The sequence below is a fragment of the Rhinopithecus roxellana genome, chromosome 8 (genome assembly GCF_007565055.1).
Source record: "Rhinopithecus roxellana isolate Shanxi Qingling chromosome 8, ASM756505v1, whole genome shotgun sequence".
Taxonomy (NCBI): domain Eukaryota; kingdom Metazoa; phylum Chordata; class Mammalia; order Primates; family Cercopithecidae; genus Rhinopithecus; species Rhinopithecus roxellana.
The window spans coordinates 72,265,158-72,290,709 of NC_044556.1; the positions used below are offsets into that span (position 1 = coordinate 72,265,158).

At 42.6% G+C, this 25,552-nt stretch overlaps 1 protein-coding gene across 3 annotated transcripts in view; it reads right to left on the reverse strand.

Moving 5' to 3' along the window:
* HHAT (hedgehog acyltransferase) overlaps positions 1–25,552 on the reverse strand; it is a 377,292-nt gene that overhangs the window by 43,727 nt on the left and 308,013 nt on the right. For all 3 annotated transcript variants that reach the window (XR_004058941.1, XM_030936771.1, XM_030936770.1), the window contains one exon: positions 22,249–22,393. Coding sequence is in view for 2 of the 3 variants with exons in the window: in XM_030936771.1 (XP_030792631.1) it covers positions 22,249–22,393 (145 nt within the window). In the remaining variant the exon portion in view is untranslated. The remainder of the gene's footprint in view (positions 1–22,248; positions 22,394–25,552) is intronic.

Here is a 25,552-nt window from a genome sequence, read left to right on the forward strand (position 1 = left end):
ATTAGAAAACAGGAACTTATCCTGCCAGCACAAGAGGCTCAGGCTAGGAGTTTGTAAACATTTTTCCTGCTGTAGTATAAGAAGTCCCTTTTATTCTCAGGAGTTTTCAAAAATAGGCCTTAAAGTCCAGCTGCTTAGAAGTCTCTTGTAACAAAAATCAAACACATTTAAAAGTAAATAGAGACTTCTGGGTCTGCTATGATCTCCCACTACTTACACGAAAAACTCCGTGCAAAGTATACAAAGCAACTACCAGAGTACTCAAAAAAGCAAACACAGCAGATTTTGCAGGACTCAAAACTTGCTGAAGCACGGGGGTGAGTTTCCCATTATCTTTTTCTTCTTCTATCTCTCAGCTGAGCTGGGAAGGCAGGTCTCAGTTGCAGAACTGCAGGGTGAAGCAGCAACAGGGAGGCTAAACCCCTGATGGAAATCTGGTCTTTCTGGCCAAAGCGATCCAAAAAAGGGGGCCCTGTGGGCTGGAGAGCATATAGGGAACCCTAAAGGAGAGTGAGCTGGGTAAGGGGTTTCCGGTGCTTGTGGGCTGGAGAGCATATAGGGAACCCTGAAGGAGAGTGAGCTGGGTAAGGGGTTTGCGGTGCCTGAACCCCCACAGGTCTCAGACGCAGGCCTTAGCTGCACAGGAGGGACCCAAACTGGTATCAAGAAGGCCTGGGCAACTGAACTAACATTTCAAGCATGACCGAGTCCCAGACTAAACCTTGAGTGGCACAAAGCAGACCCACAGCAACACAGCAAAAGCTTTGAAGATAGAACTGAGAAAAAAAGCATGCACCTCACAGTGTGAACTTAGCCAGGTTAATCTTTTCATAGCTTGATGGTGGCAGCAACTGCACAAGTATATCAACTTGTCAAAATGTGTTGAATATTATCCAGTACTTGGGATAAAGGGACTGCATTTTATGTATAAAAGTTACACCTAAATAAAGTGGATTTCTTAAAAAGTACAGCGACAAATGGTGGTGTCTCCATAATAATGAAGGTAGTATCTGGTAGGGAGGCAGCCAGGTGTGACGGCAAGCATGTCCCGTCCACTAGGCTGGGCACCCTTGAACAAGTTGTGTAACCTTTTGGATTCTTTGTTTCCTTGTCTATAAAGCAGAGATTATACTAACCACCTTTCTAGAAAATTTTGTGAGGACTAAATATATTAACATAAGCAAAGGCCCAGGCAAGTGCAATTAGTAAATGTGAGAGAAACTTTACCTCCAAATGACCACTCCAGAGGACGTGGCCATGCGCAATAAGTGGAAGTTACAAGGAGAGCCCTTATCAGTGGCAAAGGCTGTCAGGCAGACCCATGTCACCTACTGCAGGTTTCCTGGAGTGCCCCATGGCTTATAACAAGTTGTTCTGTGCAAAAAGTGGCCCATGGTTAAATGTTTAGAAAAGACTGAATCAAAGTTAAATAACTCTCCTTACTATATGGCAGAAGTGTCAATGTATATCATACATTTCCAAGAGGACATGCTATGCAAAAGTTTCCAAACTGATTTTGCCAAGGATCCCCTTTTAGACTGAGCACTTCACTCTCCCAAGACCAGTATTACTTTTTTTTTTTTTTTTTTTTTTTTTGAGACGGAGTCATGCTCTGTCACTCTGGAGTGCAGTGGTGCGATCTCAGCTCACCACAACCTCTGCCTCCCACGTTCAAGCAATTCTCCTGCCTCAGCCTCCCAAGTGGCTGAGATTACAGGCGCCCACCACCACGCCTAGCTAATTTTTGTATTTTTAGTAGAGACGAGATTTCGCCATGTTGGCCAGGCTGGTCTCGAACTCCAAACTTCAGATGATCCGCTTGCCTTGCCTCCCAAAATGCTGGGATTATAGGCATGAGCCACAGCGTCCAGCCCAAGACTACTTCTTAGATGAAGCACTTTACTCTCCCAAAATGATTACTATTTCTTTGGATTATACTTTGAGAATACTTTGGGAAATGCTGAACTCTTAAAATGAGCACTGGACTGAGAGTCAGGAGACCTGGCCTCTAGTCCTGATTGTATACAAGTAATGTTACCTTTCTAGACCTCAGTGTCTTTTTCAAAATGGGAGGGTTAGACCAGAGTCTCTCCTCCAAGATCTTTTTGGATCTAACTATCTACAATGCTATGGCTTCTGCAAAGTATACTGGAATAAGTATGCTGCTTTGGGAGAGAGGTGGGCCACAGGACCTCCAAATTTCCAAATAATTCTTCAAAATATCCATCTTTTCAGCTACAGATCTTAAAACAGAAAAAGAGGAATTTCTCCATAAAATAAAAATTTCTAAAAATATCACATCTTAATTCTTGGCATATGAATATATCATTTTCCACCAACTCTAAACACCACTGGCTCATCTGTGTAATGTTTCCAGATGCTTCTGCAATTAGCACTTTTGTATTTAAATTCTGTCCATTAAATTGAATAAGATATTCCTTCTTCTCTTCCAACAAAGTTGTCTGGTGGTTAAAAAAAAAAAAAAAAAAGACGCTACTGAAAGACAACGCGAATGCCACTCTCTGCAGGCAGGTTGTTCACACAAAATCTGCAAAAGATTCACTGACCAGTGCTAAATCACGATCTCCTCCATCTCTGCATCTCCAACTTCAACTGATATAACTACCATGATGTCTTACAAAAGATGAAGGAGTGATTCACCCTCTGGACATGTGGTATGTTCCAGAACATTCTGGAATACATAAGCTATTTTCCCACCTATATAAATAATCATTTCATTTGTGATTAATCAAAGACTAACACTGACTATGAGTTTTATATTTGTTTCCTAAATAAATCAAGAGATGTACCAATACTGTAGAGATGTCAATTCTCAACAAACTTATATACACATTTAATGTAATTCCAATCTAAAGCCAACCAAATAAATTTTTTTTGTAGAAACTGACAAGATGTTTCTGAAGTAAAAAAATTAAGTGTATCCAAGACAATTCTGAAGAATTAAGATTAAGGAATTACATTCACAGCAACAAGATTTAAGATAGTGCAGTATTGGCCCAGCAAGAGACAAACAGACCATGGACATCTGATTTGTGACAAAGGCTGTAGTACACATCTGTGGGGGATACAATGGTTTTTTCAATGAATGTTGCTGGGTCAATTAAATATCCAAATAGACCAAAAAAATTGATCCCTATCTCACATAATACACAAAATTAATACTAAACATATTTTAGACATAAATAGGGAAAGTAAAAAAGTAAAGCTTCTAATGATAGAAGATAATACAGAACAATATGTTAATGAGCTTAGGGTAAACAAATATTTCCTAAACAGAACATAGAAAGTACTAACAATGAAGGAACTGACTGATAAATAGGACTTGAAAAGTAAAAACCTTGTCCCTCAGAAAACATCATTAAAAGAGTAAAAAATGGAAGCCATAGAGTGGGAGAACATATTTACAACATACAAAACCAACAAAAAATTCTTACCCAGAATATATGCCTATAAATTGAGAAGAAAAAGCCAATCAACTCAATTATTTTTAAATGGCCAAAAGACTTCTACAGACATTTCACAGAAAAGAGTATACAAGTGGCTAATAAACATTACAAAGATACTTAAACTTTAGTCATCAAGGAAATGCAAATTAAAATCATGATGAGATGACAATCACATCTATCAGAATAGCTAAAATTAAAAAGACAGTTGTAAGTTTTGGAAAGGATTTGAGGCCACTAGGTTCCTCATGCACTCTAGCGAGACGATAAATTGGTGCAACCCCATTGGAAAACTGGTGACTTCTACTGAAGCTGAACATACACATATTATAAGATCCAGCAATTTCCTAAGTATATACTCAACAGAAATATGTACAAGGTTTTTAACAGTCTCAATCTAAAAACAATCTACAAGTCCATCATCAGTTGAACAGATATATGAATTGTGGTATGTTCATACAACGAAATACTGTACAGCAATGAAAATGAACTATTGCGACACATAACAATGATAAATCTCTCAAACATAATCTCAAAAGGAGCCAGACACGAAAGAGAAATACAGTCCCTTCTGCTTTAATGTGATGTATGTGTTCTTCAAAAGTAACACAATATGCAAATGCATGCAACTAAAATCATAGGGCTTATGAGAAAGACAGGGTTAGGAACAAAACATTCAAAACTTTGGCAGTGACAAATTTTAAAAAATAGGGAAATCTAATAAAAATGGAAGCACGGTTTTACACATGTAAAATTATTAAGAAATGCATACATACTAGAATAAATAGCATTTTATGTTGAAAAAGACCTGATGTTTGCTTGTGGAAGAGGGTGTAGGAAGGGTTGCAGCTTGCAAGTTATTGTGACGTGGTGGAAGTAGCATTGCCTACGACTGGATGGAGTGTGTAACACGAGATGTGGATGGGTGTGTCTCATAACACAATCAACCCAGGTGGCTGGTAGATACATGAGGTGCATGCGTGTGCATGCTGTGCTTTCCTACTGGGCTCAGTTTCACTGAGTGAAGATTTCTGCATTCATTTAGAGTTTCTTGAGGACAAAATTGCATATAAGCAAACACTAAATTGCATTATGCTCGAATTGTTCTCTAATGCATCAGTCATAATGGAAATTTGCATTTTCAAAACAAGCATTACAGCAGAACTGCTAGTACCTTATTATTCTATTTAAATAAAGTTCAAACGCAGGCAAAATTTAATCGATATTGTTATTAGGTTGGTGCACAAGTAATTGCTGTTTTTGCTATTAAAATTAATGGCAAAAACTGCAATTACTTGTGTACCAACCCAATAGATATCAGGATATTGGTTAGTCTAAAGGGGATTATAACTAAAAGGGATCACAAGAAGTAATTTCCAGAATGCTGGATACTGACTAAACAGGTGTCTTCAATTTTAAAAACTGATCATTTGGCACATTTAACACTTGTGCATTTTACTATATGTGTTTTATGTGTTCCTGGGAGTCTTCCTAAAAGAGATATTAACAGATAGGAAGACAAGTGCTGAGATTTTCCTGCGCCACTATACGGACATTCAGTTCTTCCCGAAAACACATACACTAATCGCTGACACCATGCCACAAACATTTACATAGTTCTTTTCACACAGTGTTCAGTAGCTCATCATTTGTACCCTAAAGAACAAGGTAAGGTTCCTTTCAGTTATTAAATCCAGCCAGACAACTCGTAAAACCCCAGCATTTTCTTAGTAGTGTGATGTAGTGAAAACAGCACTGAAGAAGCAGCTAGATGACATGGTCTCAAAACTCAGCTCTGCCATTTACTACCCAGGTGGATTTGGCAGGTCATTTAACTTGAATTCTAGTTCAATCTACATCATAGGATGATAATGCAAATACATGTGCTTTGCAAACCATAAAGAGAATTGTGTCCACCTCAGGTAAGATGCTATTGCAGTATTTTCTCCCTCAGTTCCAGCTGAAATTTAGTTTAAGCCTCCTATTTCCTTGTTTGTACTTCAAAATCCCAAATAACAAAGCTGGCTAGCATTAGCCCTAAGAGGTGTGTGTGTGTGAGTGTGTACGTGTGTGTGTGGGGTAGGTGCACACACATGTTTTGAATACAGTTCCATGTTAGGGCTTTGGCAAAGTCATTTTGATGGTGAGGAATTTAGTGTTCTGATGGGTTTATACCTTCATCAGAAAAAAAAAAAAAATATGTCCACATAGCATCTTGAGGTATGTGCAGATCTAGAGGCATTTTAAAGTCCAGTACTTAGCTTATTGGAGTCAGAACTCAGTATTCTATGGTCAGAGAAGAGTTTTCATTACAACTAACATCTCATTTCACCCCCTCAGCCCCAAATAATTGTCTTCCTAAGGCCACTCCCTCTTGTCTTCAAAAAGTTGTTTTTTTTACTAAACCAAGAAAAATGAAGAAGGGCAAAAAATCTAATATCAAACAGTACATTTCTAACCCCAGATGCTGATTATTTGGATAAGTTAGTTTGTAGTATCTACATCACTGGATATATGAGAGCTGTCTAGGGCTGCTGAGTTCTTGCCACCTTCAAAATTCTCAAAGCACTATAATCTACCCACTAACTCAGCTGGAGATACACAGAATAGTAATGGCTTCTTCTTAGCCATGGATTAACACTTCCAGGCTTGAAGAAATGAACACTAGCCAGGCATTAGAAGGGAAATTAGAAGTCTCCCACATTGTTAACTAATGCTGGCATTAACAGATCAATTATGGTAGAGTATCTCAGGGCAGTACAAGGAAGATTCCAATTAAGAGTCATTAGGGGTGCTCCTTAAAACACTGGTTCCCAGATGCTACCCTAGACCCACTGAATCAGAATCTCTTAGAGGTAAGAGCTCAGGACTCTGCATTTTAAATAATCTTTCCAAGTGACTCTGACGGGCAATCAAGTTAGGAAACAACTGTACTGGAGGTTGGGCAAGGAAAGAACTGACATCATACTAACGATGACACAAAGAGGAACAGTCTCATTAAGAAAGCTGTTTTAAACCAGGTCAACCTTGAAATCACTCACCATTGTGTTAAGAATGAGGAATGCAGTTACCAGGCATCAAACCTGCACTGAGCCACTGAAAGAAGGAAAGAGCGAGTGTCACACACATTTAACACTGAGATGTCACAGCAAACAACAAACCCAAAATTTTCTACACACCATTCTGAGGACTTCTGTCAGGTGAGATGTGACCTGGATGTTCCTGCCATTTCAGTAAGCCACTGGCTATGTATCAAACACCCCACAGTCCCCACATCTATGCATCCACCTGTTTACTGGATGGATTGATAAAGAGCATTTCCTCTGCAGAGCTTGGAAAACTCATCTTATGCTAAGTAGCAAGTCATAAGGACACCGGAAATGCCAAACTAGCATGATGAAAAGCAGAGACTTACATGATGACTAGCACAGACTAAACTTGAGCAGATAAGCAACAAATCAAATTTTTGGTTTTACGGTTTTTTTTTTTTTGGATTGACAGAGTGAGGGAGGAAGGCAAAATGGCATGGGATGAGATGGGAGGGCAGAAGGAAGGGTAAATGGACAAATGAATGGGTTGAAGGAAGAGTGGACAGGCTGTTGGGTGCGTGGATGAACGGATAAAATGGATGGTAAGGCCAGGTGCGGTGGCTCACGTCTGTAATCCCAGCACTTTGGGAGGCCAAGGCAGGTGGATCACGAGATCAGGAGATCAAGACCATCGTGGCTAACACGGTGAAACCCCGTCTCTATTAAAAATACAAAAAATTAGCTGGGCGTGGTGGCGGGCACCTGTAGTCCCAGCTACTCGGGAGGCTGAGGCAGGAGAATGGCATGAACTCGGGACACGGAGCTTGCAGTGAGCCAAGATCGCACCACTGCACTCCAGCCTGGGCAACAGAGCGAGACTCTGTCTCAAAAAAAAAAAAAAAAAAAAAGGTGGTAAGACAAATAGATGGACGGAGAGGATAGGGCCATATCAGAACAATTATCTTTTAGCCTTAAACAGTTTTTAACATGCCCTTATTGAGATATGATTTGCATATCACACAATTCACCAATTTAAAGAACACAGTTCAGTGGCTCTTAGTATATTCACAGTTTTCAAACCATCACCACAATAATTTTTTTTTTTAAGTATTTTATTTTTGAGGGAGGGTCTCACTCTGTCACCCAGGCTGTGGTGCAGTGGTATGATCATAGCTCACTGCAGCCTTGGCCTCCTGGGCTCAAGCAATCCTCCCACCTCAGTCTCCAGAGCAGCTGGGACTACAGGCACATGCCACCACACCCAGCTATTTAAAATAATTTTGTTTTTTTTTTTTTTGTAAATACAGGGTCTCCCTATGTTGCTCAAGCTGGTCTCGAAATCCTGAACAAAAGGGAAGTAATCTTCCTGCCTCAACCTCCCAAAGTGCTAAGATTATGTGCACAGGCCACCATACCAAGCCCCATATTCAATTTTAGAATATTTCATCATCCCCTAAAAAGGAACACATGCCCATTAGCTATCACCCTACAAATCCCTATCCCTCCCAGTTCCAGACAACTACTACTCTATTTCTGTCTCTATAGATTTGCCTATTCTGGACATTGCATAAATAGAATCAACAACATGTGATCCTTTGTGACTGGTTTCTTTCATTTACCACGTTTCCAAGGTTCATCCATGTTGTAGCATAAATCAGTACTTCATTTCTCTTTATTGCTGAATAATACTCCATTGTATGGATATGCCACATATCATTTGACAGATATTTGGGTTGTTTCTACTTTTTGGCTATTATGCAGAATGCTGGTATGAAAATTCATGTACAAGTTTTGTGTGAACATAGCTTTTCATTTTTCTTGGGCACATATACAGGAGTAGAATTGCTATGTCATATAGTAACTCTATGTTTAACTTTTTAAGAAACTACCAGACTGCAGACCAAAATGTTTTGCATTTTACACTCCCATCAGCAGTAAAGGGAGTAGCTGTGAAGTGGTATCTTATTGTGGTTTTAATGTACATTTCCCTGATGTCTAATGATGCTGAATGTCTTTTCACATGCTTATTAATCATTTGTATATCCTCTTTGCATAAATATCTATTCAGGTCCTTTGCCTTTTTTTTTTTTTTTTTTTTTGAGACGGAGTCTCGCTCTGTTGCCAGGCTAGAGTGCAGTGGCGTGATCTCGGCTCACTGCAATCTCTGCCTCTTGGGTTCAAGCGATTCTCCTGCCTCAGCCTCCCAAGTAGCTGGGACTACAGGCGTGCGCTACCATGCCCAGCTAATTTTTGTATTTTTAGTAGAGATGGGGTTTCACTATGTTGGCCAGGATGGTCTCTATCTCTTAACCTCATTATCCTCCTGCCTTGGCCTCCCAAAGTCCTGGGATTAAAGGTGTGAGCCACCATGCCCGGCCCCCTTTGCCCATTTTTAATTGGGTGATTTGTCTTTTTTTTTTATCATTGAGTTATATATTCTAGATATAAGTTCCTCATCATTATATGATGTGCAAAGATTTATCTGGCTGTATTTTCATTTTTTTGATGTCCTTTGAAGCACCAAAGTTTTTAGTTTTGATGACACCCAATTGATCTATTTTTTCTTTTGTTATTTGTATATTTGGTGTCATGTCTGAGAAACTATTATTTAATCCAAAGTCATGGAGATTTATCTTCTTTTAAGAGTTTTATAGTTTTGGCTCTTACGTTTTGGTCTTTGATCCATTGTGAGTTAACTCTTGTATATGATGTGAGGTATGGGTCCAACCTCATTCTTTTGCATGTACATATCCACCAAACTATTTTGATAGAAGAAAAATGGGTCCATGTGGCAGAATAATGTTAATATAATACCAGTACTAATAACTAACTACCATTAGTAAGGGGTCATCATGTGCCAGGAACTGTGTAAGGTTATATTTATTATCTTATTTAATCTCTACAACCCCCTATGAGGTAGGTATTTTTCTCAATTTACAGGTGAGAATTTGAGTATTAAAGAGGTTAGTTCCCTTGTCCAAGTTCTCATACTAGTAAGTGGCTCAATTATGTCTGACTCCAGAGTCCTCCAACTACCACCCGACACTGCCTCTGTAACAGTCCTCAGAAATCAGGGGATATCTCAGACACACCTAACTTCTCTTAGCAATTCAATATGAATTCACTAATAAAGCATTTACCTAACACCTCCTATTTATATTTGAAGCACATTGTCATTTCTTAGACGTTTCAACTGGGATGTTTGACTCAGAAGAAAAGCAGAATTTCTGCAGAATCTAAGACTTCAGCTTCCGGCAATGGTAGGTATATTATTTGTACCAGTACTTCCACTGGGAGAAAACAGAATCCTAAAATTGACAGATAAATATTTTAATTTTTTTCCCCCAAACAGCTAGCAACATTCCGGAAAGACAGTAAGGAATAACCAGGCCAAAATCTAAGAAAAAATGAGAACCAAAGGGGGCAAACAAAGTTCTTAAAGTTTTTTTTTTTTTTTTTTTTTTTTTCCTGAAAACATCTGTCTGTCCAGACTGTACTGCAGCCTTTGGGGTGAGATAGCAGAAGAAAAATCCCAGAGCCTGACAAAAGCAATGAGTCTAACAGGTGGGTCCTCAAAAACACATTAAGCTGGGGCCCAGAAAATAATCATACTCATCCTAAGGTTAAGGGTTAACCAGAGGTAAACCTAGTTCCCACCTCCAAAGGAGAAGGGGAGGGAAGTGAATCCCTCCCTAAGGAAATGCAACTCTTGAGTCAGCCCTATTGGTCTGGCAGATGCAAGCACAAATTTTGTCTGTAGGAAGATACCTTCACACTAGGCCTCAGGAATACCTCACATGTAATTACACAAGATAATGAGCAGCACGTAGTCAAAGATAACCAAGTATCCAAGGAAAGAGAAGTTAGGGCTAAAACCCAGCAGTAAAGGAATACAGCAGACACAGATTCACACAGATTAAAAATACTTAAAGTATCAAACATAGATTACAAAGCAGCTATGCTTATTGATGTTTAAGGAAACAAAAGATGAATCTGAAATATCTGTAAAATATCTGCAGAGAACAAAACACTTTCTACAAAAGGAGTCCCCCTTCCAGAGCGAACTTAGCCTTGGAAAAAAACATTAATTCAGGCAGTACATGGAGCAAGCGGCTCATCTCTGCAAAGCACCCCCTCTTTGTTTTGACATTCTCCTTGGCACTTGCATATTCTTTCAAATTCTAGGGGCAAAGGCAAAGAAACAGAGGGGAAACCTGAAGTGACCATTCTTTCTCCAAACTTCAGAAATTAATCTATAATGAGCTCCCAAATAAAAAGGATAAACCTCAAGTATTTTTGCCCATCTCAGGTACCAAAACCATTATTGTACAAATTATGAAGACTTAACTGATTCTCTAAAATTCTCCCTGGGAGAACTCTGAAAATTTCTTTTCCCATCTTTTCTGTCCTTTGATGCCCCACAGCCATAGCTGAGAGCCTCACCATCTTTCCCACAGCTTCCTACTGATCGCCCTGCGCCTAGTACTGCTCCCCTTCACATGACCTCCAGAAGAATCTTTCAAAAATGAAAATCATGTCACTCTCTTGCAAAAATCCTTGTAGCCCCTGCCTTTCTCAGCCTACTAAGGATGAAGTGCACACTCCTTAGCATGGCATGTATGGACTTCATTCTCTGATCCTCAAGTTACCTTCCTGGTGTTTGTTGGTGCAAACAGCTTACTCATCAATATCACACCTTGCACCCTCTCCTGCTATGATCCCAGGATGCTTGCAGTTCCTGAATATATGATTTATGCCTCCATACCTTTGTACAGGCTGTGACCCATCCCCCAAGTCTGGTACTTACTCATCCATTAAGCCCGCCTCTGATGTCACCTCCTCCATGGTGACTTTCTCACCCAGAAGACAAAATTAAGAAGACACATATTAAGGCAAGTGATAGCCAGAAGTTTGGCTTTGTTTTAAAATCAGCTTATTGGTGCAACCCTGAGCCATTCACCTTTTTGTCCCCAAAGCATATATCAAAACACTATGTCCCAAAAGCCCTCTCCTTCTGGCAGAATTCTCTGTAAAAATAACTTAGCCTTGCACCTAGACTCAGCTGACCACTGTCCTTCTTTCTCCTGCATCAGATAAGCTGAGATACTTCCCACATTGCTTATTTCCTTGCCATGGACTTTTGCTTTTCTTAGTAAAGCCCTGGCTGATAGAAATTTTGTATTGCAATCCAAAAGTCATGAGCCAACTCTCCAGCAACCTTAAATGGCAGTCATAAAGTGAAAAAAGTAATCAAGAGGTTAGCTTCAAATATGACTAAAGTCAGTTATGGATAACTGTGAACACAAACAGAAAAACAACAAGATCAGGAACAATTTTGTTAAGTTAAAAGTTAGCTGGTTTCTTCTAGCTTATTCAAAAAAACCTAATGACTTTCTGAGAAAAAGCACAGTTCCTTAGACAGACCTATGTGATCAGAAAATGTCCAGGCATGGTTTGGCTGCTGTGCCATTATGTTGTCTGGTATTTTTCAGATTTTCTGCGATTGACAACCCTCAGAACACAAATGGCTCCCTGCTGTGCATGACTCAACAGACGTGTTTCAAAGGCCTTCTCACTAAGGCAACCCAACTTGGAACCAAGACAAATGAGAATGGTCCCATCTACCCAACACGTAAACAATGGTGAAAAATGGAAATCGGGTTTACCAAGCAAAATTCCACATTCCCTTGTATCAACAGAGTGGCTTATCCTCCCCCAGGCAGGCCAGAAACAGCTTCCTAGTGCTCTCTGGGCAGAATGTTCTATCCCCTGACTTAGCACTCAGTTGTCTGTCTTCTCACCCCACTAAAAGCCACAAGTTACAAGTTAACTCTCTTAGACAAATGCCCCTGGCCCCAGTAGACTTCTAACAGCAAAGAAATTGAGTAACTTTTTTAAAACAAAACGTTAAACTTCCCTTTTCATTTTACTGATAGCAGGTGAAGTCCTCCCAATTTTTTGTTTCCCAAGATCACCTAAAAACGCAACCAAAAAATATTTTTTAAGTCCTGAGATGTGCTGCCTGGAGACCTAAGTAGGGCTAAAATTAGCAGCTGCCTCCTTGTCTGGGCAAGAGTGGTCAGCAGCTGGCATGCTACAATAGCCAGAGGAGAACAAAAGGGTGCAGAGCGGCTCTGCGGGCACATGTGCCAGCAGGCGCCCAGGGGACAAAGGCTTTGGCCCTGGGTTGGTGGAATGCAGGGTGGCTCTCAAGTGGAGTATCAGCTCTGCCTGCCCTGCCCGGAAGCCTCAATCTGCCAGCCTGACACAGGGTGACATACACTGCCAGGCTAGCTATTCCTATCTGCTGCTTCCTGTGTAATCAATGTCAGGGGTCAGAGAAGGGCAGAAGAGGAGAAGATAAATATGAAGGCAGGTCGGGGCTGGAAGTCTGGCTTTGTTTTAAAAGTGGCTGATTGGTGCATCCCGGGACACTCACTGCGGGGTCGTGTTTCTACTCACCCGCCTTCACCTACCACATCCCTGTTCTTGCCTGATCTGGATCACCCATGAAAGATAATGGCTCCCCAGGAACTAGAAGGCTGGCTTTCCTTGCTCCTCACCTCCCAGGGCCCTCACTGTACCTCTGGATAACCATGTGACATTGCTGTGATTGGCATTTGACTACTCCTATCCTCACTTCACACTGTTGGAATGTCTGTCCTACGGCCCATGCTCAGACAGCAAAGTCTAACCATTACGTGGACCTGAACACTTGAAGTGGGCGTTTCTGGCCCTCCAGCTGCTGGACTCATGAACTGTTTCTTACAGTGGGGAAGAGTCACAGTTTGAATGCCGGCAGTTGTGCCAATAGGAAAGAGGCTATGTGGGGACTAGGCATGTCCAAAATGGTGGCTCCATCTTCCCTTTTCTTTGCCAACCATGTGTACAGTAAGGAGCAGGCGACATGGCACCAGCAAGGCTAGCTTCCTCGTGCCATGTAAATGTCACACCTGGTCCAACCAATCTTTGGGCCCTATGTAAACCAGACATCACCTCCTCAAGACAAAGAGCTGTTCTCCTTTCTCCTTCTTTTGCCTATTAAACCTCCACTCCTAAACCCACTTCTTTTGTGTCTGCGTACTCGATTTCCTTGGTGTGAGATGACAAACCTCAGGTATTTACCCCAGACAATGATGCTGCTTCATTATCATCTCTATAAAGACCCTATTTCCAAATAAGGTCACATTTTGAGGTATTGGCGATTAGGACTTCATTGGGTGGGCACAATTCAACCGTAACACCCTCTTTTCCATGCTTTCCCCTTTCAGTAGCTTCCCCTTAGAGAGAATACTCCACAGCAGCAGCTAATGTGATCAGGGCAGCCGCTGGCAACTGGGAGAGTTAGGTTAGTACAGAGGAAAATGGACCAACTAGGCCCAATTGACAGGTGTCAGCTAGAAGCTCTGACCCCTTCAACAATCTTACGTGGTACTAAACAGGTGCTGACAAAACAGGATATGCTTTTTTCTGTCTTTGTTTCAAGATAATGAAAAGGTTTTTTTTTTTGTATAGTCTTCACTCTCATTTGTTGAATACTCACTGAAAGACTTGAGTGCCTCAATTACACTTAAGATAAATGACCACAGTTCCACATAGAATTCCTGAGGCAAGGAAAAGGTCCCCTGGATTCCACTTTCTGATCTTCACTGCAAAGACAAGAACCATGGCCAGCCATGTTGCTGTCCTTTGTTGAATTTCCAGCACTGCCCTTACATATGACAGTCACAGGCCCTCGGCTCTTATGACAGCCAACCTGAGATAATTCTGTTTCCCCAGTCGTTGAAATTGTGTGCCATAACAAAATTATCTCCTCTTTCCACTGCTTTCTTGGTCTGGAAAAGAGTAATTACACTGGAAACAGGGCTTGGGAGCAATCTAATGCAATGTCAGAGTAAACCTAAAGAGAGAAGCCAGAGTCCTTGACCAACTGAGCAGGCTTAGGATAAAAAGAGTTGTAGGCATGTGAACTGGTCAGTGCCGATCCAGCTAACAGGCCTCAGGCTGGTCTATCAGCCCCAGACCCTGGAAGGTCTGACTCTTGTCACCCTCCCAACATGCTCAGTGGAGAAGTACTAAGAATCAAAACAATTAACCAGGCACCTTAGACTGTCTCTGGCAGTGACAATCAGGGATGGGTCACAGTGAAAACAGTGGTTGCCTGTCATGATTTAGGCTTTACAGAGCAGAGAGAGAAGAGTAGTCTGATACAAAGAATGTAGAATTTGGAGTCAAAGGGCTTGTAATCTCACCTGATATTGCTGCTTAGTAGCTGGACAATTCTGAGGTGTTTTCTATACAAATATTCCAGGAAAAATAATTGGGAACAAAGGTAGCCAGTGCCTCTGTTTGCAAGAAATGCAGAAACAAAGCAAGCCCTGGAACACTGTCTCTCAACATGGATTGAGTAAAAAAAATAAAAATAAATCTCCTGTAACAGAAAAGTACAAAGATATGTTGGCTTCAGGCATTCCTCAATCTAGGGGCTCAAAATTATATGGCTTCAGTTTCCATCCTGCAGCTCTGCCTTCCTCTGAGCTGGCCCCCCGCCTCCGTGGCTGTTCACTGAGAGGACGAGAGGGCTCAGCAGCTCCAGCTCTGCATCCTGACTACTCCACCCTCCAAAGGAGAGACTGCTTCTGCTTCCCAATAGTTTCAGCAAAAGTTCTGGAATTATATCACATGGCGAGACGGACCCTACCGCCTGGCCAGTCCCGGGCCACACATTGATTGCGGATCTTAGATATGGGGTGTGCCCCACCGGAATCACACAGATTGAGGGCGGGTGGGAGAGATCTGTTCCCAAAGGAAAAGCAGGGCGCTGTTACCAAGGAATGGGAAACAAACACTGAGCAGGCAAAAGCGCAGCAGTCCTCAACACCACCCTTGAAATTCCCTGAAGATAACAAATCTCACATGCGTCCTTCTGTGAAATTTAAGTATTACTTTTTTTTTGATAGGCAGATTCACATTTTAAGGAGGCTAGTGGCACATCCAAATTGCTATTATAACCAAATCTCTTTAAAAGAAGCTACGGCAGTGGTGTCACCGAGGGGTGTTCTGCACCACAGCAATTGCCCATGTCAGCATGGTGCGGTGGGCTGAGTAATGGCTCCACTAGAGACGACCACCCTCTAAGCCCCCAGACCTGTCAAAGTCAAAGTCACCTCACACAGCAATAGAGACCTTGCAGAGGTGATCAAATGAGAGACTTTGAGATGGGAAATTACTCTAGATTATCCAGGCATGCCCAATGGAATCACAAAGGTCATTATAAGAGAGACAGAGGAGGAGGCCAGGTGCAGTGGCTCGTGGCTCATGCCTGTAATCCCAGCACTTTGGGAGGCTGAGGTGGGCGGATCACGAGGTCAGGAGTTCAAGACCAGCCTGATGAACATGGTGAAATGCTGTCTCTACTAAAAATACAAAAATTAGCTGGGTGTGGTGGTGCACACCTGTAATCCCAGCTACTCAGGAGGTTGAAGCAGGAGAATCGCTTGAACCTGAGAGGCGAAGGTTGCAGTGAGCCAAGATCATGCCACTGCACTCCAGCCTGGGTGACAGAGACCCCGTTTCAAAACAAAGAGAGAGAGAGAGAAACAGAGGAGGAGACAGCAAGAACAAGAGGTAGATATGTGTGACAGAAGACAGACGAAAGAACATGGTTTGAAGATGCTACACTGCTGGTTTTGAAGACAGAGGAAGGCAAGAAGGCATGAGCCAAGAGAAACCCATCTCTGTAAATTAGAAAAGGTAAGGAAACAGCCTCTCCCCTATAGCCTCCAGAAGGAACCAGCGTTGCCAACACCTTGACTAGCCCAGTGAGAATGATTTCAAACTTCTGGTCCTTACAACTATAAGAAAAATAAACTTGTGTTGTTTTAAGCCAAGTTTTTAATAACTTGTTACAGTAGCCATAGGGAACCAACTTGGCAACACAGCAAGTGGTCAGGGTTCAGTGCCCTGGAAACCCTAATTAGCAGGAAAAAGTTTCCATAACCTAGCACAAAAGATTGAAATGTTATCTGGTTGAAAGCCCTTCCTGGGTACTTTAGAATTTGTTTCAGCTTTAACACAACCCCAGGTGCACTTTTGAATAAGGACTTTCACTCACTATTCCTCACATTCTATGCCTGGTGACTTGGCTGGAATTACTTGTGGGAAAACTAATGCCCAAGGCCTCTGTCTGGCCATGTGGCATGCAATAAAGAAACCAAGGCTTCTGCAAGTCTTGACATTCAGATTCCAGGAATGGTCATAAATAGACCAATGATGTAAACACAGATAGACTGTCTAACCTACATCTACATGTCAACCTCATCACCCTGAAGTATGATGCACAGGAAGCACCTGCTTTTCAAACTCTTCTAGAACTTTCAGAGGATCCAGTGAGGCATAGACACGATCAATGACAGCAGTGAAAACTCCCCTTAGAGAGAAGGGCTAGGGAAGGCCGTGAAACAAAGTCATCAGAAAGGATGGCCTCTGAGACACCGACACCTGCCCTCTGTCCTCTTTCATCAGAAATGAAATTTTTAATCCCAAGAATTTAAGAAGATATGATGGGAATGAATTTCTATTTAACCACAACCCTCCAGAATCTCTAGTGCAATACTCCAGTTCAGCTTTAAATAAAATGCCTGTCCAGAACCATTTGAGTTAGGAGGCAAATAAACTGCTCAGACAAGCTAGTAATCAGGGAGAAAATATACTTTCTCTTCTCTCAGCTAGAAATAGCAGGCAAATATGGGGACCCTGCATAAGAAAATTACCAGCTCCTTTCTCATTGCAATCTAGAAGGAAAAAGAATAAAATTCTCCTTGCCTTGGCATGGGGTCACTCCAGGAGCTAAGTGTTAAGGCAGAGTTTGCCAAAATAGATCGGATAATAGAAGGAAAAACAAACATCCATGTGTGTATGTGTGCATGTGTGTACAGGTGTGTGTGTGTGTAATGCGGCATCAGACAGGGCAATGTTCCATGGATGCCACATCTCTACCAAGCTCTTGTCACTGCACACATTGTCACTGGATCACCCCAGTGATCCAGGTCCCACCACTCAGGAGATGTTTTGGTTTTCCTTTTTTCTTTTTCTTTTTTTTTTAAACAAAGTCCATGGCTTCCCTGGACAAAAGCAGACAGACTTTTCAGAAGAAGCACCATTCTGCACCCATACAAACATTACAAGGCTCTCAGCCCTCTCAAGGTCAGATATATTCCCAGTGTATAAATACCCCCCTTGAATACTTTTTCTCCTCATTACCCCAGGACAGTGGAGAGAGCACTGCAAAGATACTTCGGCCACAGCTGGTTTATGGCGACTGGCCTTGTTGATCTGGAGTTACAACTCATTGATACCTTTGAATTACAGAGCTCTATTCAGCTGCTTGTTGAAGAAATTATCCTTCAATGTCAAAGATTTATGGCAGGCATGAGAAAGCTCCTTCTATTAACAAATGCTTTTCACAGCCAAAGGGCTTGTAAAAAGCAACCTGCATTGGTCTCTGCAAAGCATGACACAGCAGAGTTCCTCCTAGAACAGCATTTGGACCAAATCTCCAGCCATATCATTCTCAGATCCGTGGACCAGCTAAGTCTTTTAAATAAAGTTTGTGAGGCCTAAATATGCATATTCCTCAAGTAGCTTGAAGCATAACTTCAAAAGTAAAAATTTGGAGTTTTTTTTTTTTTTTTTTAAACCAAAAACATAGATTCCTTATTCTCTGCTGAATAAACTCAACACTACTTCTTCAACCTCAGCAGCAGAGGTAACACTTCTTGACCAAAACTGTTTTGGGGATGACACATTAACAGAGCCCTAGGTTTGCCACTGAGCATTTCTATCCCTTGCCTTCAGACTCTGTCTTCCACTGTCTAGACAGCAGGGCAGGTGCACAACAGAAAGGGAAGGGTCTGGTTTTACAGCCTCATTTCACCCATATGACCCACAGAGACCAGGACAGACATTTTCATGGAAATCACTAAAATAAACTTTGTAGTTTAGAGCAAACAAATCTACGGCTAAATTCAAGTGAACTGGAGACAGGAAGATACCAATTTTAAGACAACTTTTCCAGGTGAATCACGAGATGCTTCTAGGGACATCAATGATGCCAGAAGAGGGCTCCCTGGGAAACAGCGAGGTGTATCTTTTAAGACACATGTGTATCCACACCCCATTAGCTGTGAGGTGTTTGCAAATCTCAATAATCCCTATCTCCTAGATACCCATCTGCCCCTTCCTACTCCTCCAGGGCTCTGGGGCAAGACCTGTTAGAGGGATGTGGTGTCAGCGGTTCTTCTCTCTTGCTGCAGCAGGTCCCAACCCATCAAGGTGCAGAGGGAAGGGCCACCTTTCCCTTCAACCTGGAAATCTAGACACTGGGCTTAAATGCTCTCCATCCCTAAAGCCAGCATTCTCACTCGCTTCACTGTATCTCCTCAGTGTGTAAAGATGGGCTCTGGAGCGACAGGAACTGATCATGTGTCCCAGGGAAGATGCCAAGACTACAAGGCTGTCAAAGGTGCACATTTGTCAGCAATTCCATATACAGTTTGACAATCCGTTAACTAAACTTTCTGGGGTCAGATGAGTTTCCGAATTCAGATTTTTTTAATTTTACAAAGCTCAGATATGAACAGCCCCAGCAGAGACTGAGGGAACATCATATAGACTCATTATTTTATTTCACCAAAACATGAATATTCATATTAATCTTCTATCAAGTCACATTAGTTATTAAATGAAATCCAGAGTTCTCCAGGATGGGAGATTGGACACTGTCCAGTTCATTTACCTCCAAGAGATATCTAAACCCAATCCTTCAGGGACAAAAACCCACAGCAAAGAACAGATGAAGGGGCAACTGCTAAAACCCCAGCAGACATTCCCTGACTCAGGAGGCCCATGGCACAGGCCAGCAGAGATGCAAACAAGCTTATTTGGATAATCACTGACATAGAAAAAGCCTTCTAAGCTGAGTTTCTCTGGCCTCAGAACCCAGAAGAGAGATGATTCCACAGAGCCTTCCACATTTATAGAATCAGAGTTCCCAGGGCTGTGGCACCCGAGTCCAGGGAGGACATAAATAGTGCGTTCAGTCATAGACCATAGCAGGTCCCATGTGGCAGCAGCAGACAGGGTTTTCAGAGCCCAATCCCATGTGACTGAGGTTAACTCCATAGGATGTCGGGCAAGTCACACTTCGATCTTCCTGCCTTTCTCTCTGCTCCCTTCAATGCCAGCATTCCCTGGGGTTTCCCCCACCCTGTTCTCTTCTCACTCTACACAGCTCCATGGTTAATTGCATCTATTCCTCTGGCCTCACGTACAACCTTTATGCCCTTGACCCCCACACATCTCAATCACTGGTCCCACCATCTTCTCCAACTCCAACTCATATTTCCAACTGCCTCTTGGGCATTTCTGGCCAGGCCCATGTGCCGCTCCTGCTGTGCCATAGATAGCTGGTGCACACTGATATCTGCATGATTCCCTACACACCCCTGCCCTGTACTTGGGCTGGTCATGTGACTGGCTCTGACCAATGACATGTAAGCAGAAATGTCACATGTTTGAGCACCTGGTGTGCCAGTCCCGTGTTCTCTTCCCCTCCATGATGTCAGGACAAGATTTTGGAGAATCAAAACAAACATTGTAGGCCCTGGAGTCACTGCTTAGAAAAAGCCACCGGATTTGTACTGAACTGTCAGAGAAACAAACTTCTATGGTGAGAAATTACTGAGATTTTGGACTTTCAGACAAAGCAGCCAGTGTTAATTTCCCTGATACACTTGCCTTTTCTACCTAGCAAATTCCTGAATTATTACGTCAATTCAAATGCCACCTCTTCTGAAGAGTCTATCTTCCATGGAAAGTCAGTTACTCTATCCTGTGACCTCTAGTAATTCACTCATACATCTGGCAGAGCAATTCCCTGAATCTACTGCACATTTTTGTGTGTTTGGCACTCAACATTTGTGAGCTTCCTTTTTCATCTCTGTGTTCTCAGTGCCTCGCAAGTAGCAAACACTGAATGCATTTGATTCAGGGAAGTGAAAATCAGAGTTTCCTCATTATGTGACAAGCAAACCAAATCAGCACTTTCCCCCCAAGTCACAATGTTCTTATCATTGTGCTAGGTTCTGTGAGAGGGCCCAAGAAAAGTAAAAAATGCTGTAACCCACCTGTATCTTCAGATCCTTTGCACCCTATGATCTCTCATCTCTATTAAAGGACAGCTTTCACTTAGAAAGTACATGGTCTTTCCAGGAACTATCAGCTAAAACATCTCACAGAAAGCAAGATCAAAGAGGAGTCTTTTAGTGACAAGATTAAAGTAGAACAGGACTCTCTCCTGGCCCTTTGAGCATGGCTCACCCAAGGCTGCCACAGTTTAGGCCCATGGTTTGCCATTCTGAAATACTGCAGCTGTGTTGCTGTTATTTCTGGTGTGAAAAGAGCTGCAGCAAAAGCACTGCTGCCTTCTCAGGGACCCAGATGTGGAGATGATGGGCCAGCTGTGCAGAGTTACGTCATCACCACTTGGCAAAGCTTCCCAAAGCAAAAGCACAAGACCGTGTCACTGGGCAAGGAACAGAGCAGGGATCTTCTCTTTTAAGATGTAGCGAGTTGGCTATAGTAATATGTACTGTGAGTAGTTCCAAATCTCCTGATTCATAGATATAACTCAGTCCCAGCCCAAGGGAAATGGTGACCATAAATAAACAATGATCAATTATTAATAGAATATTTTGACAACTCCTACATAGTAGCAGTTTATCTGCTGCAGGTATGGCTTTGCTTTGGATATTCAGATTACCTATTTAATGTACATTAAACATAAGGTTGGCCCCTGGTATTCACACAAAAATACCCACAACCAAGAGCTGTGGCAAATACTGATGCCATGCCACAGCTGCAAGAGAGCACAAGGAAGCTTCTAGGGCAGATTCCTAGTAAGACATTCAGAGCAATAAACAAAACAAGGTTAGATTTTGCAGTACATTGCAGGCTAGGACCCACGGACATTAGGTGTCTCTGTTGCCTGTTGATTATAACAGAATATCTAAAACTGGATAATTTATAAAGAAATGGAATTTATTTCTTACAGTTATGGATGCTGAGAAGTCCAAGATCAATGGGCTGCATCTGGGGAAGACCTTCGTGCTGGTGGGAACTCTCTGCAGAGTCCCCAGGTAGCACAGGGCATCACATGGTGAGGAGGCTGAGCATCCTAGCTCAGGTCTTTCTTCCTCTTCTTGTAAAGTCACCAGTCCCACTTCCATAATAATCCATTAATCCGTGAATGGGTTAATCCATTCATGAGGGCAGACCCCTCATGATCCAATCACCTCTAAAAGGCCTCATCTCTCAATAATGCCAATTGGGGATTAAATTTCAACATGATTTTTGAAAGGGATATTCAACCACAGCAGTAGGAAAGATTAAGAAATATCAAATCATTGGAAATATAGTGTAATGGAAGGGAATATACACTTTGGGAGAGTTGGAATAATACCTTTTGGTGTTAAACAAGTATCACATACAGGAGATATGGGGTACATCAAAAAGAGGGGAACACTTAAAGTCATAACTAAACATAGGCAATTATTCCTGGCTGGTACTTTAGAGGTCACATACCATGAACATAACAATGAATGAGTTCCCCAGATCCCATCCATCCCATGTGTGATCCCATCCGCATACATGGAAAACAAGAAACTGACTGAAAACAGCACTGTCAAGCAATTTACCTTGTATGAAGATCCTATTCCAGTAGGTTTTCCCAACCTCATTGCCCCCCAGAAACACCAGGTTGGACAGGATCAGCATCGAGGTGGAACAAGACGCAAGGGCAGCGTGGAATCGATGGCGAGCTTGTGGGGAGAAGTATCGGGCCTGTGAGAAAAATGGCAAGAAGGCATCTCATGACAAGGGTGGAAAAAAATGGGGCTAAGATATCATCCAACTTTCTCTGTCACCAGCCCAGGGTGCCTCCCCACAGAGCCTGAACCAGGTCATTATTTAAACAGCTCTCAAAATTTCAATTCCAGTCTGGGTGTGGCAGCTCATGCCTATAATCTGACACTTTGGGAGGCTAAGGTGGGAGGATCACTTGGGCCCAGGAGTTCAAGACCAGCCTAGCCAACATAGTGATATACCATCTCTACAAAAACAATTTAAAACTTAGCTGGGCCAGGTGGCATGTGCCTGTAGTCCCAGGTACTTGGGAGGCTAAGGTGGGAGGACTGCTTGAGCCCAGGAGTTTGAGGCTGCAGTGAGCCATGATCACACCACAGGATCCCAGTCTGGGTGACAGAACAAGATCCTGTCTCAAAACAAAACAAAACCATACTCCTGCAACATGTTCATTCTACCCTAAGGAAAGAAGTGACATACCCCAAGTTGTTTCTTTGAGGGAGAACAAAATGTGAGGGCTTCCCTCTGACATGTGGAATACAAGCACTGAAACCAGTTAGGATTTAGCACCCTCCCTCCTCCACTTGTTTTCTGCATGTAAACCTGCAGGTGCAAGAACTTCAAACTGCTGTCTGTGATAACTAGTATATATAGCTCCATGGAATTAGGTCAAGATCAGCATGATCCTCTGGGCCAGTTACAATGACCCTGGGAAGCCAGCCAACCGCCCCCTAAACCTGACATGCTATTAAGAGTAATCTCATAACAAGGGTGGAGGACAATCAGTGTGAGCCGAGCCTACCGCTGGAATCAGAGCTCAGGCCCACACTTCACCCGTGGCACACATCGGCACTAAGGATGAAGTGTATCGGCGTGCCTGAAATACTTAAGGCTGGAGGGATATTTTACGGCATCACAATAAAGAATTCCACTTGTCCTTCCTAGTTCTTCATTGTACTTCTCCTTTTAAGATTTTCCCAGGGATTTCACAAAGCAAACAAAGCCTTTATTCTTCAGCACTGACTGTTCTGGGAGCCCCTCCCGAGTGAGGTCACCATGCTGGAGTGTGCGAGCCCAGTCAGCACTTGCACAGGGACCGCCCCGAGGGACTGTGTGTTCAGAATGAGAACCAGGTACAGCACAGCAGCTGGACATGCAGGGGCTCAGGGTATCTGATAAGCACCTCCACTTAATCCACAGACACAGAGAAAGAGGGAGCAAAGGGTCTGGAGATATTTCCCAAATATCCTCCAGAAACCCACACATCTCTAGGGTCACATGCACCCTAATTTCAGCTGTGTTCCAATTACAAACGGAACTCGGAATAACTCAATGACAGCAGCCGATGCAATTCATGACAGGCAAAAAGGACTAAATTGGAGAATGAGTCTTCAGCAAGAGGCTTACTTATTATGGCGGCCCTGCTGTGAATCTCCTGTGACTGCTTTGGAAGTCATGGTCAGTGTCTTCTCCATCTAGAGAAATGAATTTCTGACTCCTCCTGTTCTCTCCTGTCAGCCCCAGGGTCTGTTCTTAACTCTCAGATCTGGCTGCTACCCTCTCTCTCCCCATCTTCCCACCCGCGGCTCTCTGCTCCAACATCCCTTTGGAACATGCTTTTACTGCTGGCAAACACAAGTGTGGCCTGCTCACAGAGAAGCTGTGCGGTGGACAGTGAGATGTCTGCCTGACCATGGTTGTTCTGGAATGCTCTCCAGTGATGTCGAGTGTCCCTACTTAGAGGCCACCAGGCAAGATCACCTCTAGTCTTGCCCCTGCTCTAGGAGGCCACAGGCACGTACAGGAGGACACTGTCAGACAAGACCTGGTACAAGATAACTACATGGTGTGAAAACTGTTAATGAGAGAGAAATGGGGAAGGAGCAGGCTTATTATTCAGCACTCTTCACCTCTGAGAATAATGGGACATTAATCTACCACTTTCTGCATTCTAAAGCAGAGGAAGATATTTTCTGGGTATTACTGACTCAATTAGCAGTAACTAGGAAGGCAGGGTGAGAGGAAGTTGGGAGACGGGGGAAGATCCAAAATGGATTAAGAAAATATGAATTGTCTTAATTGACATAAATGCTTCCAAGTAATTCTCTCCAGATACTGCGGTTACTAACAAGACATTTGATTCCTAAGGGATCCGCTGAGTCTGACACTCCACCACTTCTGTTCTAACCACATCAGTCTCCCCCAGCCTCACATCCTAAGAAGGGAACACAAAGGTCCTGTGTGATCTTTCCTTTGTTAACGTCAACTACCAAGAGTGCACATAGCTTGTTAAGCTAAGTGGCTCTTCTTTTGTGGGAAGTGATTACAATTATTAAAAAATCAACAGAGAGGTACTGAGAGAGGAAGACTCTCTTTGCATGGGGCTGCTAAGCAGGACTATGGAGCTGATACTTGGGGCAGGGTAAGGACTGGCCACAGCAGGAGGAGGAGATGAGGGCCAAGGAAGGTGAGAAGAGACAGCGTGCCTTGGAGGCATAAGGCTCCAAGCCCTGAGGCCCCAGATCCTACAGTTCTTCCTTTGATTCTGTGATTACCCCCATATCTTTCCAAGCTGCATGGTTCCATAAGTTCCTATATCTACTTAGGAAAAAAAAAAAGTCAAAATCATACCAACTGTGAAGGAGCTGCTGATCTCAGAGATAGGAAGGGAGGGGGGCAGCTAAAATCTGGAACGAATGACTACAATCCAATTTTTATAAATGTTTTTTAAAAATTTAGAAATTAAAAAAAATTTTAAATAAGCAAGAATGTTAAAAAGCACAGCCTGTTAGAATCAAACTAAAAGGATTTAAAGGAGAAATCAAGATGCCCATAGGCAATTCTTGATTATCACCCAGGGTGAGTGGGTGGGAGACAAAATAGATGAAGATCAAGGAATCCAAAAACCTAGTTTTAACCAACAGCCTCATCCTCTGACAAAACTAGCCATGCCAATAAGCAGCAAAATGAACAGAGCATTGCTCCTTTGCATGGTGAAATGGTAGGGAAAAAGAATGATGGGCCACAGGAAGGAAAAGGGGGTGGGATCTGTCTGATTCATCCACAAGAGGGTAATAACTAACAACAAAGGGGACAGGAGTCTCAGCTGCAATTCATCTCTCCTCTTTGCATTCTCTG